Source organism: Culex quinquefasciatus, chromosome 2, assembly GCF_015732765.1.
Source record: "Culex quinquefasciatus strain JHB chromosome 2, VPISU_Cqui_1.0_pri_paternal, whole genome shotgun sequence".
NCBI lineage: Eukaryota > Metazoa > Arthropoda > Insecta > Diptera > Culicidae > Culex > Culex quinquefasciatus.
Genome location: NC_051862.1, coordinates 152,345,176 through 152,366,167, shown reverse-complemented (window position 1 = coordinate 152,366,167; position 20,992 = coordinate 152,345,176). Strand labels below are relative to the sequence as shown.

Below are 20,992 nucleotides of genomic sequence, written 5' to 3'. Positions count from 1 at the left end.
TGTTTTTTTTTCTTACAGATACGTTCTCGGCCACTTGCTGACCGCCTTCGAGCTGTTCGAGGAAAAGCGGGTCCGATATCAGTGTCAGAACTTGCTGCAGGTGGCCCGCCGGTTGCTGTGCAATATCGGTAAGTTCGTTATATTCGTGTCACCGTGGTGGTTTGTTTTCAATTTGGATAACATAGTAAACAGCAGAATTAATCGTTGCTACGTGCGAACAATGCATATGGGTCGATTAAATTACCGATTATCACTTTCGGTTTCAATTAACACGTGGCGCAGTCGACGCCATCAAGCGGAGGTGGCCCAAGTGTCAGTGCGTTTGACTTGTTGAAAGGGGGATTTTGGGGAGGCTTGGAAATTTTGGTGAATTTTGTTTAAAATTTTCACTGTATACACAGAAATAACAGAAAAAAAACAGATTTTTTAAAGAGTAATTTGTAAAAACTAACTCAATTTTCACCAGTCTGCTCTACAGTGAAAATGATTACAGGCCTCGCAAAACCCGACATTACATGGTGGTGTCGACACACTCAACCAGGCCGGCTGGTCTGTGTTAATTAAAGTGAATTTAATTAAGACGCCACTCAACGGGCAGTCGACGCCGGTGCAGTTCAACAGTGAAGTTACTATTGCTTTCCGGTACAAGGCGCAATATTACGACGTATGCAAATGATAGCGCGTGTTTCCACCCAGCGGTTCTGTTCACACATGTGGCGACGGGGCATTTCTCCGTGCTGTGAAATTTTGCGGTGACTAGTCTAATTTATTGAGAATTGACACCTTGCGATGGTGCTAAATTAACGTATTTAACACGTTTGAACTAGTTACCACTTCTAAACATTTCAGAGTGATTTTTCTTCAGATTTGTCACGGAAATTGGTTTGCACAGATCTTGTCGAATTAGAAGTAAAGTTTGAATTTACAACTAGAGCCAGCAATGTGAACAAAAAGAAATAAATTGGTTTGGCAAACTGTTTTTTGCATTGGCCCTAAAATATAATTTAATTGCATGCACGAATGACAAAAAATCCCTTTGACCAGTTGTCGCTACTGCAGTGAGTGTCAAGACAGCCCGAACTGCATTTAATATGACGTTCTTACGGTTTTTGTTGAATTTTTCACGATTGAAATCAAGTTTTTGGGATCTGTGAAGGTCAAAATGTGAGGCATAAAATTTCCACAAAATCTCATTATTAACTCAATTTAGATCAAAATGCACGTGCGACAAGATAACACGAACACGACGACCTGTTAAATCTGTCATCTTCCCAAACATGACCTTTCAAGCTGATTGCTGATGAAAAGTTGGTGTTCTTCTGAAACCATCAAGAATGAGATAATGTTCTCCAATTTGACAAATTAATGACAGCAATTTGACAGTCGCACAAGTACAAACTTATCTCCGGCATAAGCTGAGTCAAGTTTGACGCAAAGTACTTGGCAAACAACTTTAACCGGTCGTTTGTTATTTAACCAACTCCAACTGCCTACCCCACGCAACCCATCCCGCGAAAGAGGGGAAAACGCGCGTCATTAACAAACGACACCGGAATGTGACGAAGAAATGGTCGGCCGGGGTGGGTGTCTGCGCCACGCGAAGAAGGTGCACTCCTTTTTCCGATCGAGCGAAACGTGCCTAATTGACTGAAAAATGAGCTTACCTCTGCTGCCGGTCGGCATTCCGTGTAAGAATCCTCTCCTCGGAAAATTCTCCGGCCGGCAGCAGAAAAAAAAGCTCTCGGAAGGTTGGAACGATGAGGAATGGGTCGCGTGCCTGTCAATTTGTCGTTTATTGATTTGAATAGAGTGCGATTTTGGCTTTTCGATGATGGGAAAGGAATTAGGAACAAATCGTATGGCAGGTGATAGGAATCGTTAGCTTTCTGTAATATTGATGAGAAGATTCCAAAGTTACGAATTCTGAGAATATTATTACATTTCCTACATTATTTGTACCGCAACGCATGGCATGACATGAGCTTTCAAAATAATCCCGCATGAGTAATTAGTTTTCCAACTTGTTCACCGATTCATCACTGGTCGTTCCCATTGGTTGACTGAGTTGTCTTACTGACTTGGAAAAGCTATAAACCTAACATAAGCCAACTTTTGCAACTATTGAGGGTTGTGCTTTTTTGAGCTGGAGACAAAGTGCAAGAGCAATGTAATCTACCAATTTAGGGAAAAAAATATACCCCATAGTTGACTGTAACAGGCAGCTATTCCTGCCTCAGTGCAACAATGAGAAAATAAATCATGTCGTTCGAATCGCTACTGTGAAATGTTGGATAGTTGCTTGCACGATTTATTACTGCAAAGGCATGTAATGGCGTAATGTAAAAATAAACGATGGAATCGACTCAAACAAAAAAGCCTAAAAAAAAAGTTTAACAGAGCTCAGAAAAAAATAAGTATCGTGTGATTGTACTTTGAAAAAATAATTCAAAATTATCAAATGACAAAAATATATATTTTTTCTTATTTTGTCAATATTTTTCAAGTATTTGAACACGCTTCGGTTTTTGTTACTTTATTCGATTATTGCATAAATTCGATAACTGAATATTATCTAATATTTTCCAGTTTTTTGCCATTTTAAATCACCTTAAATTGCTTCATTCTGCCTGAGTACCGTATACCGGGGTGAAATTGATAGTATTTCAATTTAAAAGTGTACACATTGAATTGATTACGTAAATTTGACCATTAGTAACGTTACTTTAAAGGTTTAAGTTTTTAAAAATCAATTTAGGCTCGATAAACTAAGATAATCTACATAATTGATAAAATTCATTAGAAATTGATTTTTCTCTAAGAAATATATATTTTTGTTGCAATTAAAACAAATTTTACAGCACGAATAAATAATATTTGATATTTACTACGAACCTTGTTCTACTGAAAATGCCAATAAATCCGAAGATGTTTTGAATTCTGTTTTAATAACACAAAACTTGTAACTTAGAAACTAACGTAAACAGTTCATCGAACACGTTTTCATTGTGAAAAACATGAAATTTTGTGAGTATTTAAATAATCCTATTAATCTATAGGATCATAATAATACTTAACTAACCTTTACATCTTTTCAAATTTAGTTGAAAATCATTTCTTTGTATACTTCTTTTTTGTAGAGAATACAAAGTTCAATACCATACCATTCTGTTTGTATTTAATTTGTTTTTTTCATTCAACTTCAATCAATCAATGTCACTCCAGTTATTAATGTAACCCCGGTTTACGTTTTTTTTCGTTTGTGAAAATAAAATCATAAAATCTACCTTGAAATCTGAGTCATTACTCAAAAAATATATCACAGTTGGTTTGGGCCGGATGAAATAAAAGTCGGGCAGTATCTAGCCCCTTAACCGGAACTTCTACACCCCTTTTTAGTGGCTTTGACAAAAAAGATAAATACAATAACTTTAAAAAATACAACTCTCTGTGTTTTTGAAAGATATTTTTTAAAAGAAAACCAGTGCCCATATCCAAGGTCCAACATGAACCCTAATGACAATATTCCTTTATTTCCGTAAATTGGTTACATTATATTTTAATGAACTCTTAATTCTGCATTGTCCAATTTTTTCTGCAAACAACTTCACTCGTTTAATTTTATTTATTTTTATTTAACTTCACTTGTTTAATTTTATTCAAATCAGGAATTCTTCTGGTACTTTTGTACCCGACCCTCTCCGATTTCAATGAAACTTTTTAGACATGCTATCCTAGGCTTATATAAGCCATTTTTGTGTATATGGAGCCAATTGTCAAGACTGTCATATAGAAATGGCCAAAAATTTTATTTTTCAACATTTTTATTTTTAAAGCCGCTGTATCTTCACAAGGATTGGACATAGGAAAATGTCAATATGGAAACTTTTCTGTAAAATTGTTTAGGAAATCGATTCCCACTGTCGGTTTTTGAAAATTTTGACGTTTTCAAAAAAGCAGTTTTAGTGAATGATTACTGTATTTTTTAGGAGAGACATACCATCCTGAGTCTTTTTGTTACATTTTAGGCTATTTTCACAAAAAAATAAAACGAAAAAAAATCGTGACATCACCTTAAAATTTGACTTTCAAACATAAAAAAATAAAAATCTCATAAAAGTGGCGTGTATTTTTCTTTCAGTGTATTTTTATCAGAATGTCCGTCCTATTTCCTACCATTTTGTGTTTGACCACTTTTTGATACGATGCAACGGCTTCGAGTACAGTAATTTTTAAACCAAGATATTAAATAACTTACGCCTTTTTCAAATGTCATTTTTGAGTACAATTGGTTACATATACACAAAAATGGCTCATTGAAATCGGAGGGGGTCGAGTACAAAATTACTAGAAAAAAATCTGATTTGAGCTGGTATTGCTCTAGTATTTACATGCATTGAACTTGTTTTTGGTTTTTTACATTGTATTTTTAGACCTGTTTTTCTACATCATTATATTTTGTAATTTTTTTTTTCCCGAATTTTCCAGCCATTTTTTTCGATTTTTTGCCGTTTTTCGCTATCAAAACACAATTTTCAGAAAAATGGATTGATAAAAAACTTTTATTTGATCTATGGTATAGTCGAATACACTTCATGTAAGCTGTATTTAAGGTTAAAGTACTGATAAGCCGTTTTTTGAAATGCGATGAGAATGGGAATATTTCTCATATTGGTAAAAAAACGGTCAAAGTTGACCCCAGAAATATACCTTTTTTTTAACATTGGATAAGTCACATGAAATCCCAAGTAAGCGACTCTCTTGCTCTTCCCATTAACATTTTCACAAGATTATTACTTTAGCTTTAAGCTTTAAGGAATTACTTTTAGTCTTAAAAAATTGTTATTATAAAAGCCGATTCGGTCCTAACCAAGTTCCAGTTCCGATCAGGATCTAATAAAAAATATTTTATGAAAAAAGTCATGACTACGAAACAAATATAACCATCAAACCCAAGATATTACAAAAGTTTAAAAGTTCTCCTTTTCAATTCTTTTTGAAATTCAAAATTATTTTATAATATGATTAGTGGCCGTCTAGATGTGGGGTTGGGTTATAGAGGGGTTAGAGAATTAATAAGTACGAATTTTGTTGGACATATCACACAGACGTTCTTGTTCAACCGTCACTACACTAAGGGTATGAGATGTCGTGAAAATATTAAGCATACTACCCACAGTCGAACCTTCAACAGATGGCACGGTTTGCTACGATCCTTTTGTTTCAACAAAGTGTTATTTGACCGATAAATTGAGCCTTCATACTTCTCCATAGGTTTCCGGTTAACTACACGCTCGGCGAAATCCAGATAGATTGATAAATGATCAACTATGCCTGCATAGAAAATAGAGCGTCCAATTTCCCGTCCCGGGAAAAAAATTCCCGGGAATTCCGGGGAATTCCCGGGATTTCCCGAAAAAAAAAATATTTCCCGTTTCCCGGGAAATTTGTAAATTTCCCGGGAATTCCCGAAATTTAAGCGGAAGTAAACATTTTCTTAAATTTTTGGAACTACTTTTTGAAAATGCTCTGAAAAAATAATAAATAAACAAACTCAACATGATTTTGTTCAATTAAATGTATTGTTTGGTTTATTTGTAATTAATCAGATTATCAGAAATTATGATATCAGAATTATTTCTGATAATATTAATTTTAAAGCAACTGGGAATAGATCTTGCTTAATGAGTATTAAATTATTACAATTAGGTAATTTTTTAATAGATTGATGTTATTTCATCAAAACAATGTTAACTCCTTACCTCCAAATTAAAATTGAGATTTTTTTACGTTTTTGTTTACCATGATCAAATGAGATGAAAATCGAATTTGTGCAAAAAGAATTAATTCACTTGGTTGAATACCTAGTGCTAAAAAATTACAATTTGAAGTAACAGAATTATGGAGCACTGGTGCAACTACAGGTGTTAGAGGGTTAAATGTGAAACAATAGAAGACTTTTTATGGAATGATGTTAATTTATCGTATAATTTAAATCATGTTGCATACTACTACAAAAAAAATCATTGAAAAATTACTTTCTATTGTTTGTTCTCAAAAAATGCAAAAAAAATATTCAAAAAAAAAATTTTTGGAAAACATTGGGTTGTTTGGGGTAAAACCAACACTAAAAAACTTTAGCATTTGTTCAAGAGCTGAAACCAGTATTTGTCATGAAAAACATAATTTCTGCATGTTATGATTGTGGATTATGCAATTCTATGATTGTGGATTATAGATTAATTTTACTCACAGTAAAAAAATATGTCTCATCAAAAAATACCAAAATACATTTTCTTGTAGTCGAATGCTTTTTTACATGCAGTCAAGCTGCTAATTGATCTTCACACTTATTTAAACCATTTATGTTGATGTCCTATACGATTTTGTTGCATAATATTAATCAAAACCAAGATCATAACAATTTTCAATAAATTTAAAATTTCCCGGGAATTCCCGGGATATCCCGGGAAATTGGCTGAAAATTTCCCGTTACCCGGGAAATTAGTAACCCCGGGAAATTGGACGCTCTACTAGAAAAAAATCAATTCCTGAAATTGGGAATTGTGTTCATGAATTTAAGAACCACGATGGAATTTATTCACTAGTATGGTGCTTTTTCACTAGAAACGTGAATATATTATTTCGTGGTTCTCAAATTCATTAACACAATTCACGATTTTGGGAATTGAATTTTTTCTGTGTGAACGAAAATTCCAAAAACTCATAAACAGCCATAACTAGAGAGAAGACAGAAACGACACCAAGCACCGCAACCAACATAAACAAGCTGTCACGTGCATTAAGTGCATTAGAAAAGATCTCCGGATCTTGACACAACAAGTGTGCCCTCTTGCCAAAACAACGACCATCCAACTCAACTTGATCAATTCGCAACCGTACCTACAGCAAAACCCCAATCGTTTGACGTTGCAATCCTGACCAAAAAAATTGGTCACTTTTAAAATCGTTAATGATAAGCTCTTGTCTTGATTAAAATTAACAGTAACTCGGCTTTAGTTCATTAAGAGTAAATATTTGAAAGTGGTGCCAAATTATCCGAGTTTTCCTGTCAACTGTGCAAGAGAGACACATCGAGAAGAGTCTGTTGCACGTTTCGAAAGCACTGACCAAACCGCGGCGGCCGCGTCGCCGATTAGCCAAGTGCAGTGGCAGTTTTCAAGTGCCTCTCTCGCTGCAAATGTGTGGAGCAAAAATGGAAATTGCATTCAATTGCGTCGCACTTCCATGAAAACGATACTTCAGTGGAAAAACGGTGTAGTCTCGTATGTGTTTGTGCACACTCTTTTGTTTTTTTTTATTGCAGTGAAAAATATGATGCCTTTTATTTGGATCTTGTTCTGTTTATTGTGCCACTTGTTCAACGTGAAAAATGTCAGCAGAACAAAAAAGTTAAAAAAATAGTTCGTTTGCTAGTGTGGTGGTGCGAAAAGTTTTTCTTTTGCGATAAACTTTTCCACCCGAGCTTTTGTGTTCGTGCGAACAATAGAGAGTGAGCTTTCAGCAGCATTGAAACTGCTAGTCATCACAACGGTAATAGCGAACTAACTAGTGTTGGTTTCCATTGTTGAATGTCCTCTAAATTTTCTTCTTGCCACATTGTAATCTAGAGATGAAAAAAAAACATCATAAGCTTCCTAGTTTGTCCGGAGTGAAAACTGGCCAAACTGTCAACAATAGGATGATTCACCCTTTCGTGCAGGAATGCTTCCCCTACCCCCTTTTATTCAGTGGAAAGGGAGTGTATTATTGCTGGGTGCAATTTTCTTCTCATTTTCTTTTATGGACGTACTTTAAACTTTGGACCGAGCGCAAAAAATATAAATCATCTGTTGACACTTTAGAGCGTGGCAGTTTGGGTTGGGTGGCTGTGTGAGTGCACGTGTTTGTTTGCACTTTTGGAGCCATTTGCTGAACGATGCCAACGGGACTGGCTTTTAGTGTGCGATATACAGTGGATTGTATTGTTCTCAGCTAGTGTGGATTATTGTGTGACGGTTTTAATATTTTTTAAACTGTTTATAAATAATGTAAATTAATTGTTTTTGCACAACTTGAATTTAAATGCACCACAATTTTTTATGCATTATGATCAAAATAAAAAAAGTCTCTTATAAATATATTTTTTAAATGACATATAAAAAAAAACTTTAAAAACTTTTTTTCAAAATGTCCAAAACAAAAGAAGCAACTACATATGAAATGATACCAGTCAATGTAAAATTTTAGATAAGTTTAGAATTTCATGTTTTATATGAAAAATATTTTACACATTATCTTCAAGTCACTACCACCAACTGGGCAAAATCGAGACAACAGTCTGAAAATGTACAGTTTGTTCTGTTTGTTTGTTTTGATCTGTTCATGTTTTAACTGGAATTAATCAAAAATATCTAAACACTATGCAAAAACTATCTTAATTCGATAAGTTTGTCCTGATTTGCCACAGATGTCAGCGTCTGATGAAAAATAATTAAAATGTTAAAGTTATAAAGTTCTTATCGATTACTAAGTATTCAACTGTTCATCTATTTCCACAACCAAATATGAAATTCCAGACCAAAATTTGATATTTTTTTCAATTTCGGGAATTCCTGGGACAAAATATAACATTTTCTCCCCCAAGTAACATTTTAGATTTTAAGTAGGCCATAAAAGCCTATTTAGGCCGTATGAGGGTTTTCAGAACCATGATAAAACCTGTAAGTTTAAAAATGTTACTAGGGCAGTGCCGTAGCCTCCGCCTTCTAAATCGGTCCGAAAAATCAGGGGGTATTTTTTTCAAATTGAAGTAATTTCAACAAAACTTGGAGTGCAATTAGGGCGTCCAGTTTTCCCGGGTTTCGAATTTCCCCGGGAAACGGGAAAAATATTTTGTTGAATTTTGGAATGTTGAAAATTTGGTAGGTTGAATATTCAACAAAAACTGATTAAAATTTTCATTTTCTGAGGTAAAATTTGTCATTTTTTTGACACAATTTCCTGATGAATATTACCATCATTTTTTTCTGTGTATGTTTTCAAGCTTAAAATCATAGAATTAGCTCAATAATAATAATTGGCGACAATCTACACTTCAATCTAAACAAGGACAACAGTTTTTAAATAACTTAGGCCGATGCAAATATTTTTCAAAGTTTTCGTCCCTCGGCTCTGGCCAGGGTCGAGGAGTGAGCAAAAAATAAAAAAAAATATAAAAATTTAAATAACAAGCCATAGTCTTAACATTTGAATGCAAAAAGTGTTTTAAAATGCATTTTACACTAGTTCACTTGTTTTGCAATCATTAGTTTTCAAAATATGTAAGATTTGACGAAAACAAATAAATTTGCGATTTTTTTTACTATACTTATCTTTACTATCCAGGTTTTTAAGCGAAGATGGCGTTCGAATGCTGAACGCCCGAAATGTCAAAATCGCGCAGTAGCACCAACATTAGAGAAAAATGTAACTGTCATGCCATGGCACACTTTTTCCGTAATGTTGGTACCACTGCGTGATTTTGACATTTCGGGCGTTCACCATTCGAATGCCATCTTCGCTTAAAAACCTCGATACTTAGCAAAATTTGATTTTTTTTTAATTTAGAGAATTCCCGGGACAAATTTGAAAAATCCCGGCATTCGGGAATTCCCGGTCTTGGAAAAATCATGGGATTTTTGTCCCGGGAATTCCCGAGATGGACGCACTAAGTGCAATCAGCTGAAAATATTTTAAGGTGCATTTCCCTGCGATTATAATCATGTTTAGATGTTTAAGTCCGTTTAAAAATATTTTTAAGTTTTATGTGAAAAAAAGTTATCAAAAACAATTGTTTCTTCAAAAGTTTGATATTTTGAAAACTAATGATTGCAAAATAACCGTACTAATGTGTAATGCATTTTTTATTGCATTTTTTAATTCTTTTTTATTTATTTTTTGACATTATTGTTCTTGGAAAAAAAATTATATTAATTTTCTTTTCTTATTTAAAAATGTCAAGGAGTAATTTTGATCTAAAATCCACTTTTTTATCACGTGGTGTTTCGCGGCTGGCAAGATTCCATTTAGCAAAAAAAAAAGATATTTAAAACACATGTTTAAAAAAATGTCATGCTTTCATCGAAATTGAGATAGATATATTAGGTCAAAAGACTTTTGTTTAAAAGCTTTTTTTTTTTTGCTGGCGGAGGAGCGGATCGATCGACCAACCCAGTGTTCCCTCCCGGTCGGGGAGGTTCGTACGCTAGAGTAGCCGCTTCTGGGGGCGGTTCTCCCCCGGGACAAGCTGATTTTACCGGTGATGAACTCTTCACGCTTCGTGAGTTTTTCACCTTTGCTGGAGAGATGCTCACGCGCTTTCGTGCCTGCCGAAACAAGGCAGAACAGTTCCAAGCTCTCAGTGAGCTGATGATTAAGTACATCTATAACGGATTATTTACTAATAAAATAAATTGAATTGAATAAAAGTTTTTTTTTCCGACTTGATGGCCTGCTTAAAAAATCATATTTTTCATCAAAAATAACATTCCTAAACACACCTTTAGGTAATTGGTGGCTTCTTCATATTTATACTTTATATAAATTATATTCATCTTAAATAGCAACATCCTCTCTTCCAATGCTTTGTCTATTTTACTTCACTAGTCATAACTTTTGATAAAATTGCCAAAGCTTCAATTTCTCAGGCTAATTGGAAAGGCAAAATTTACACCTTTGATGGAACAATCACTGCGTAATTTTCCACGTATAAATCTTATATTTCGTCGCCATCGTGCTAACTTGTCGTACGTGCATTTTGGGCCAAATTGAGTTAAGAACGCCATTTTGTGCAGCTCACAATGCCTCACCTTTTGACTAGAGCGTCCAATTTCCCGTCCCGGGAAAAAAATTCCCGGGAATTCCCGGGATTTCCCGTAAAAATATATTTCCCGTTTCCCGGGAAATTTATAAATTTCCCGGGAATTCCCGAAATTCAAGCGGAAGTATACATTTTCTTAATTTTTTGGATCCATTTTTTTTTTAAATGCTCTAGAAAAAATTAAGAAACACAATTTAGTATCAAGATTTGTTTCTGATAATATTAGTTTCTGAAGAAACTGGAAATAGACCTTGCTTATTGAAAATAAACTTTTAATTTTAAGTACGAATACGAATAGTTTACGTTTTTGTTTACCATGATCAAATTAGATGAAAATTGAATTGGTATAATTAATTATTTCAAATAGGTTTTTGCAAGCAAAATTACTTCAATTCGTTAAAAAAAATCAATTTAAAGTAAAAGAATTATGGAGCATGGGTGCAACAATGGGTGTTAGAAGGTTTAACATGAAAAAACAATCTAAGAGTGGTAGTGGGATGATGACAATTTATCGTATAATTTAAATCATGTTTTCGTTCCATAAAAACGTTCAACAGAAGTCAATTAAAAACCTGAAAGCCAAGTGAAAAAAAAACATTAAAAAATCATTGAAAAACTACTTTGCATTGTTTAAAAGGTGCCCGAAAAATGCAAACAAGGTTTAAAAACTTGCTTCAAATATTTGAAAACATTGAGTTGTTTGAAGTAAAACAAACACGAGAAATTAGATTTTTAAAGAAAAACTTAAAAGCTTTACCAATAAAGTGCTGAAATCAGTATAACTTGGGTTAGAAAAATTATTTGTTATGAAAAAAAAATTCTGAATGATTTTATTCGTTTCAACTTAATGTGTCAAACCATACCCTCTCAAACTGGTCACAGAGGCAAGTTTTAAAGAAATTTTTTAGATTGTGGAGTATGGATTCATTTTACTTACTGTCCAAACACTTTGATGAAAAAATACTTTTCAACAAAAAATACAAGAGACCATTTTTTGATTTGTTGTACGATTTGAGCTTATAAAATTATAAAAAATATACATTTTCTTGTAGTTGTATGAATTTTTACATGCAGTCAAGTTATTAGTTGATCTTTATACTTATTTTAACCATTAATGTCGCTGTACTATTCAATCTTAATTCAAAATATGATTCAGAATCAAGATTAGAGCAATTTTAAATTAATTTCAAATTTCCCGGGATTTCCCGGGAAATTGGTTGAAAATTTCCCGTTTCCCGGGAAATTGGTAACCCCGGGAAATTGGACGCTCTACTTTTGACCTTCACAGATCCCCAAAATTCGATTTCAATCCTGAGATATTCAACAAAAACCGAAAAAACTCCGTGCATTTTTGTCACTTTACATATGAAAGTAGTTTCAATCTTGTCGTGCTATCTTGTCACTCCATGAAAATTGATGTAAGTGCGACAAAAGGCCAAAGGGATTTCAGGCCAGGAAAGTCAGGATGCGTTTGTCGCACGTACAAGCTAGACTACCGTAAACATTTGTAATTATAACTCGGGACTCCAGCAACCAACTTCAACCAAACTTCGGGACAATGCAAAGAATGGTCAGCCAAACAAAACGTGTTTATTATTGTTTACATTGCGTGCTCTCGTTTTTGTATATTCAAGGTCCAACATTAAAACGCGTTTTTCTCGGAACGTCAAAATGGCGGGTGCGACAAGATAGCACGACGACGTCGATTTGACTTCTGTATTGCGACGTAGCAGTGTGACAATATGATTTACCAATGATATAGACGAGTAACATAACAATTCACATTTGTTAAATAATTTCGTCGTTGTTATTGTTTTATACTTTTACTATGGTATACACGATCTGTTACAAGAATGAGCCAGTTTTGCATCTTCAGGACACTGTATTGTGTCATAACTGAGTTATTCATAGACTTGAAGATAATACAAGGGCGATGGCAAGAGGGGTCCAAATTCCAACGAGGAATAATAACTCAACGTAACGATCATGAACATTAATTCAATTATGGTCGGTCGTTAAAACTGGTAGTTATAAGGGTTATAAAATTTTCTGCTATTTTCCCGCACTGGCGGCCGTCCGATGCTGGGGTAATGTGCTGTCGAACTTTTTTTTCAACTTGATGGTTTTTCCCTTTGTGGTATTTATCCTGTGCACGATGTCTTATTTAAAGAAGTGGTTAGAGATGATTTCATTTCATTATACACAAGTCTTTAAGAAACTCTTAAACGAAGCACTTAGGCCGCTTAGCATTCAACGTTTATTCAATTCATCAAGCATGTTTCACCTTGGCACGGTGTGTGTGTCTATCAGTCCGTGCTCGTTCGTTAGTTTTTGTTTGTATAGGATAAGGCAGGGAAAAGCTTCACCATTCGCTTCTCTTCCCCGGAGCAGCCAAAGTCGTATTTTCTCGTTTACCTACCCATTCTGAGGATGCTAATGCTGACTCACTGGCTGGAGAAGTTTTCCTATCCTGTTGCACACACACACACATACACGCACACACCAACACATTCACGAGCCATTTATGGTAAAAAGAAAAGCTTAGCAATGAATTTCCATACCGTGTTTTGTATGTGTGTGTGTGCGCGCTCAAACGAGACTGAATGGGCACAATACAGAGGATTTGGCTCTAATCTCTGAACATTTGCATCACGAAGCACACGTACAAACACACATACACACGCAGTACCGAAGGAAATTTAACCTTTCCGTTTGGTTCGGATTGTATTTTGCAAGTGACGCAATTTCTTCTCATTTTCCGTCACTGAATGTGTGTGTGCGTTTGCTTGTCGTTGCAGTCGTGCTATCATGTCGCACGTAGATATTTGGCTGTATTAAGTTTGTATGCTAATTTTGAACAATTTGAAACCATTTTGCTTTTCTAAACTCACAAAATTTGGATTTTAGTTTTTCAAGAAATATGCATTTGGATTTTTTTTATTCTTCGTTTATTTATGTATAAATGTTTTTTTTTTTTAGCTGACTAGCTGTTATTTTTTCAAACAAAATATGACAAGCGTGCACAATAGCAACAACATGTTCGTTCACCTGCGTCTTTCTGAACCGCTGAGGTCGGGCTCTGATGTTACGGGTATTGAAATTTGCCGTTCGGAAAACTGCTTGTGAATGGAAATCCGTTTCCGGTCGGACCGGGAAAATCCACTGTGTATTGGAGTGTATTTGTGTGCGTCGGTTCGATTTGTCCCGCGATTTGTGGTGCGATTCAGCAAAACCAATCTGGTAGACACGAGCATGACTTCATCTCTGGAGAAAGAACTAAAAATTTAAAACAGTCGATTTTTTTTATTTTTTTTATTGATTGCGTTTTATTTTTTCATTGCGTCTTAATTAATCAACAATCAAAATTTATAGCCCCCTACTAGAAAATCATTCCATACCAGTTTATAGCAAGAGTGTAATAAAAAGAGTAGCAAATAAAAGTGTCGTTTGACGAAGCAAATGGCAATAGAAACTATACTCCACAAGGGTGCACTATCGATGGGACGCCCTCGCTGGGGGGACCCACCATATCGGTTGGATTCCCCTTGTACTGCTGGTCCATTGGTAGCTCCTCTTCGCTGGGAGGGTAAAATGCTTGTAAAGTATACGTCAATGTAAGTGCTTCCCAACCCCTCCCGAGGGTGACAAATTTGCTTCGGGTTTCCCAGCTGGACTTTCTTTAACCGGATGAAGATGGCTTGCGGACTGTGGCAACGTGTGATTTTTCATCACATTTTTTTATTTGAAATCTAAAGATTAAAAATTAATTTAATCTTAAATTTTTTCTATAGCAATTCCATTTGAAAAATGCGTAAACCGAAAAAAATCTTACTAAATTTTGAGGATTAATGCTTTATTTTGTTTAACTGGAACAAAAAAGCTAACATCAATAGTTAACTGTTCGAAACATATTTTGAATACATATTGAGCAATTATGTAGCATTTCGTAATTTTTTTTTCACGATTTTTGATGTTATGTTATTTGATTTGGCTGAAACTTTTTCCACCGATTCCTTATGTTCAAATAAGCCATTTGGTTTCTCCACGGACGAACGGACATGACATGGGGTTTCAAAAAGTGAAGCAAGTTTACGTCTACTTCTTCGCCACGTGGTTTAAAACGTAAACAAAGCCTGCTGATGATGCAAACTCATGGGCATTTTTTGAAATGGTCGTATGAATTAATTTAAAAATAAAACAATTTCTATCAATTTTTCGGCAATTTTAGCTCCATGATAAATTACATAGAATTATAAAGACAAACTTAATGCAAAAAAAACTGTTTCTAGCAGGTGATAGTTTGCATCTAAAATTTTAAGAAAATTTGTTCCTGGTGTCATGTCCATTCGTCCGTGGTTTCTCCATACACGTCTCCATAAAAGCATAGAAGCTGTCCATACAAAGTGCTATAAAACGTTCAAAAACCTGTATCCTGGGAAGGCTTTTCTGATCGATTTGTTATCTTTGGCAAAGTTGTAGGTTTTGATTAGGATTTAGTACACGGAAAAATTCTTTTTTTTATTTACATTTTTAGGCTGGTATAAATATTTTCAAAAGTTTTTGTTAACTCCCTCCCTCATCCTCCCCTTCAATGTCGGGCCGAAAAATAGAAGAGAAATGAATATTGAACAGTCTGAACCCGAAGCCTGATTTTTCTGTTACATTCTTATTGGAATTCCATATAAACTGTAACGGGAATTGCAGGCATCGGGTCCTGACTATTGATCAAAAAACTTCAAAATATTCATGGAGATTAAAGTGCGATCAGCTGAAATCATATAAAATGCACTCCCCTGCGTTTAGAATCATATTTAAGAATGTTGGAGTTTATTCAAAAATCTTTTGATAGAAAAAACGATGTGCAGTATCACAAAGTAAATGGTTTCGTAAAATCTTACATTTTTTAAAACCTATTGATTGCAAAACAACTTAACTATTAGTTTAATAGTAGTTTATGCAACAAGTTGAAAAAAGAAGATTTTTTCAGCACGAGTTGTACATTTATCCAACGAAGTTTACCGAGGTGGATAAATACGACGAGTGCTGAAAAAATCAAGTTTTGCAACGAGTTCCATACAAAATTTTTTGCAAAAGTTTTCATGTATTTTATCAATTAACCATTTAAATCAAAAAATGTTGAAAAGTATAACTTTTCGGAACAAGTGCTGAAAATGTCAACTTTTCAGCATCGATGTTAGTGCTGAAATGTACAACTTTTCAGCATTTATTTTGAAAAGTTTTACTATTCGATTCTGTTATTTTTGGTTCAGAAAAGTAGGCTTTTTCATCGATCAAGAATGGCAGGAAAAGTAAGTAGCTTCACAACGGAATTGTAAAAAATACATTTTAAAACCCTTTTTTACTCAAATTTTGTGACTATTACCTGTTATAAATTTTTTCCTTTTTTTATTGATTGCTCCTTCTTGACCCCGACCAGAGCCAAGGGACACAACTATTGATTTTTTTTGTATCGGCCTTACCACAAAAAAAAAACAGGATTTTGAGATACTTTAATCCTCTTCGATTTTTATCATTTTTTGATATATTTTTGTAGGGGTGTAAGAGTGAGCATAGTGCATGATGGACGTTTTTATCTCGACCAAGTTATGATTTTCTGGAAAATTTTAATCTGATAATCAATGTATACAAATTACACTTTTGTGATTTTTATTCTGACATTGAAATAATATTTTCAGATTTTCAAAATTACGACTTACATTTAAAAAAAGGGAAATCATAAGTTACAAGCTTCCATCCAAATTGAAAAATACTATGAAGAGTCGACTTGTAAAATCGTAAAGAATTGCTCCATTTTTAATTTTTATTAATAAAGTTTGTGAGCCTAAAATCTCAAAGTTCTGGCGTTCAAAACATATTCTGATGTCTTGCCTTCCCCACTAAAGTAAGGTTATAAACAGGACCTCGTAGACTCATCTTCACGTATACTTATTGACTCAGAACCGAAACTGAAAAAAATGTCTGTCTATCTGTGTGTCTAAATCTAAAATCAGTTTTGCACTAACTTTTTTTTATCAGTCTTATATTTTCTCTTAAAAACTTTTTTGAAATTATTATCTTGCTGAAAGGTCGATATAACTTACTTTGAAAAGAACTGAACTTTTTAAAATGTGTGCTATAGTAGAGGATTTTGACCACTGCTTCTCGTCTTCGACCACCATCTTCACATTACTGGTCCATAAGGACACCCCCGAGGGAGAAACGACTGATCATCGCATAAAATGGCAATTTTCCTCTGTCCTGTCCCGTCAGCGGGTTGCGGGCTGTTGTGACGCGGTCCCGCTACTGCTTCCGTTTCCTCCCGGCTGCTCGTGGTGTCCCATCCCAACTGATTCCGGGTTTTCAGCTGACGCAATCGTCGCATTCCTCAAGGTTGATGAGCTGTGATTGCGGGGTTTTGCAATTACCAGCTTCATATAGATATATATCTAGTCTCTTATCTGAGATTCTCTGGAATAACTGTGTTGTTGTTGTTGGAGGGGGGAATTATGACTAATTGTTAAATTGCTGGGATTCCAGGTCGGTTGCCTAATGAATATTTTCAAATGTGTGAATCAATGTTTCACAGATTAAATTTTATTTTTGAAACAACAAACAATTCACGAGCTGCGTAGGTCTTCATCCTATTGAATTAATACAAACCTTGGACATCGTGTGTGCAATAAACTACCACTTTGACGGAGTGGAATTCGAAACCAAACTAACCTTGGAAGGCAAACGCTCCAGCGTAAATCAATTTTCGGGTGACTAAATTCAATTGATGCCGATTTGAATTGATGCTACAATCCGGTTACTGCTGCTGGCAAATGATTCGATTGACGATTTGCTGGCCACACTTATTGATTGGCCAGAATTGAAGACCGCGCTCGCTCTCTCCTTCAAAGCACTAACCAGAGTCGATTTATTGTTATTGGCTTCACTTATCGGTATCATAAATCTTTATTCATCAGTAGTATTCAAATTTGATGGCATTCAAATTTATTGCTATCAGCAAACTGAAGCCACCTTGAATCACACTAGAGTTAACCTTCTTAATCAGTTAACTCAAAGTGGCATTGAGATTTGCGAAATACCATGCGTCTCCATATTATTATTTGTTTTAATGGGGACGCAAGGTACGAAACATAGATTCAACCTTAAGCATCTCACAGTCACGTGAGCTAACAATCATTTTCGTTTAAGTTGCGCCAAATTAAGCTTAACCCACCCCACCTTGACTCGTAAAACGCTGATGGGTGGCAAAAGTTGTAAACCCAGCTCACGGCGGGTAAGAGACATCTAAAAAACAAAGCGAAGCGACGCAAGAATAACGGAGTGAGAATTTTCGGCTGACGGTGGAAATCCACCTCGTTTGCGAGAGGCGGGGTAGGTGAAGCACACGTTCATAAACGATCACCGTAATAAACGGTAATCGACCTGTCAGTTACTCGCGGCACGTTTTAATCCGATTGCCTCCGCCTTCCCACCGTATTTTAGACAATCAGGGCAATCGGATTTAATTGTGTTACAGAAGATGGCTTTTTTAATTGGGATTGGAATACTTTTGAATACTGATTTAAAGTTGCAATTGAAGGTAATTTTAATGCATTCAAAAGGGGCATGTTTGCAACTGAAGCCAAATTTAGAATTATACAGCAATTTCCCCCGAAAAAAAGACGAAACAAATGTCCGAAAAAAAACGAAAAACTGAAGCCAAATTTAGAATTATACAGCAATTTCCCCCGAAAAAAAGACGAAACAAATGTCCGATTGAGCTCAAAATTTAACTGGTGGTTCAATTGCCGAAATAATTAGACCCGTATTTCTTCGTTTGGCCATTAGGGTGACCTACGCCGTACTAGGGTGGACAAAAAAAAATGTGATTTTAGTTGATTTTCGCAAACACCACATTTTTCAATAAATCATAGCTTAGCTCCATTTCAAACGATATAAACTCTCTTGGACGCAAATGAATGGCAATTAGCTAGGCTTTCAGGGGAAAATAGTTGAAAGTTTCAAAAATCTAGCCTCATATTCGAAAAGACGTATAAAAACATAAAACGCTTTTTTTTTTATCGGATTCCTCGGACAATTTGGATCAGTTTCATTTACAGGATTCCGAGATTCCGAGATTTTTTAAAAATAAAACTGGGGTTTGGGCGCCACTCGCAGAACTGGGAAAATGCTGAAAAGTAGGTATTTTTTAGGAGTATTTATTTAAAAATAAGATCACGGAAAATTGCCAGTTTTTAAATTAACATTTAAAAAAAAATCAATGATCCGTATTTTTTTTTATTTATTTTTTTTTTATTTTTTTTAGAATTTGGTTTATTTGGAACTTTTGAGCCATACAAAAGCATTGCCAGGAGTTTTGATTTCATTCCATTTAATTTTTTACTGCACTTAAAAATGTAAAATTAAATTTGCAATCGAAAAGTAATTTACAGATGCCCATGATTGAACATTTCTGTTTTTTTTAAGAGTTCACAAAATTTACTAAAATTTTGTCTAAGAAACATTGAAAATTGGACCTCTGCTTGGTGTAATAATGCGGATAATAGAAAAATGTATAAAAATGAAACTTTTGTGATTTTCTGAGCTTTACAGTTAAACATAATTTTCAATCTTTAGTTTTGTAAGGTTTACAGAGTGATAATTTTCCTAATTTCATAGTTTAGAAAAAAATATAAAAAATTTGAATTACATTTGTAACACTTGTTAGTTACACTTTTTAACATTGAAATTCGGACCAATAGTTTCCGAGATATCGTCAGTTGAAATTACAGACTAATTAGGAGACACTTGGGTAGTTTTATTATAATCGATTTGAATTCTGTGTGAGGCTGTATCTGAGAAACAACTTGCACGCTTTTCAATGTTCCAGAGACAAAATTGTAGGATATTTTCAGCTTCTCAAAAAAAAAAAAAATTAAATTGAAAAATGATTTTTAATAACTTTTTTGTCTAGGTTTTCTTTTTTTTTCTAGAAAAACATTATTTAAAAAAAACATATCTCCCAAACCAGATTTTTCACCATCACGTACTATGGCTCAGAAGATATCTGTTTAGTCCCATAAATCATTAAAAAAGTTTCGAAAATCAAAAATACGTATTTTGGGAATTTAACTATTAGTAGGGGAAATCTACCCATTTTAATCCTAATAAGCGGTCGTGTTTGAATGATGCTGGATAATCTAGAGTCTCCCTTGAATTTTACTAAAACCAAGTACACCAACGAGTAGAGCAAGTTTTTGTGAACATTTCTGTTTATTTTCACTTTCACTAAAAGTTATTCTATTTCTTTACCAAGCATTTAACAAAAAAATCCCAAGGGTATTCTAATCGAGGCGAATGCATTGGGCCACGCCCATTTTTCTAATATCGGCTTAGTTCTTTTTCTTCCAACACTCTGTCGAGTGTTGCCATTTGCGCTGACAGTTCAAACGAACACTCACGAAAAGTGGCATTTATAGGGAAAGTTTCCTGGCATCGCTGGCTGTGCTGCTGGTGGTGTTGACGGCCAGCCTTTGTTCTTTTTTGCCTTCGTCTCTCGCTCGGTTTTCTTCAGCCTTCGATTTGAATGCAAAGTGAAAATTGAAACGTCAAACGACTTGACGCGTTTGTTTTTTTGATGGCGCTTGCTAATTTATTACATTTTTCGGGATTATTCTTCAAGTGAGTGACTAAGTAAGGGTCAAAAGAACATGTTGCCGGTAGTTGGAAGCAATTTCATATCTTAAGAGGCAGTATTTGTAAATTTTGCTCGGTTTGTTCTAGAGGTCGTATCGAGGTGCTCCGATTTGGATGAAACTTCCAGGGTTTGTTTGTCTATACATGAGATGAACTCATGCCAAATATGAGCCCTCTACGACAAAGGGAAGTGGGGTAAAACGGGCATTGAAGTTTGAGGTCCAAAAAACATAAAAAATCTTAAAATTGCTCGCATTTCCGTAAAACTTCATCAATTCCAACTCTCTTAGATGCATTCGAATGGACTTTTGAAGCCCTTTAAAATGTGCTATAGACATCCAGGATTGGTTTGACTTTTTCTCATAGCTTTTGCAAATTACTGTTAAAAATGGATTTTTTTTAAACCTTAATAACTTTTGGCAACAGCCTCCAACACCCATACTCCCA

General features: G+C 34.7%; 1 protein-coding gene across 5 annotated transcripts in view; it reads left to right on the top strand.

Moving 5' to 3' along the window:
* LOC6050531 (cGMP-dependent 3',5'-cyclic phosphodiesterase) overlaps positions 1-20,992 on the top strand; it is a 116,977-nt gene that overhangs the window by 65,048 nt on the left and 30,937 nt on the right. For all 5 annotated transcript variants that reach the window (XM_038255873.1, XM_038255870.1, XM_038255871.1 and 2 more), the window contains exon 6: positions 19-128. In XM_038255873.1, the coding sequence (XP_038111801.1) occupies positions 19-128 (110 nt within the window). The remainder of the gene's footprint in view (positions 1-18; positions 129-20,992) is intronic.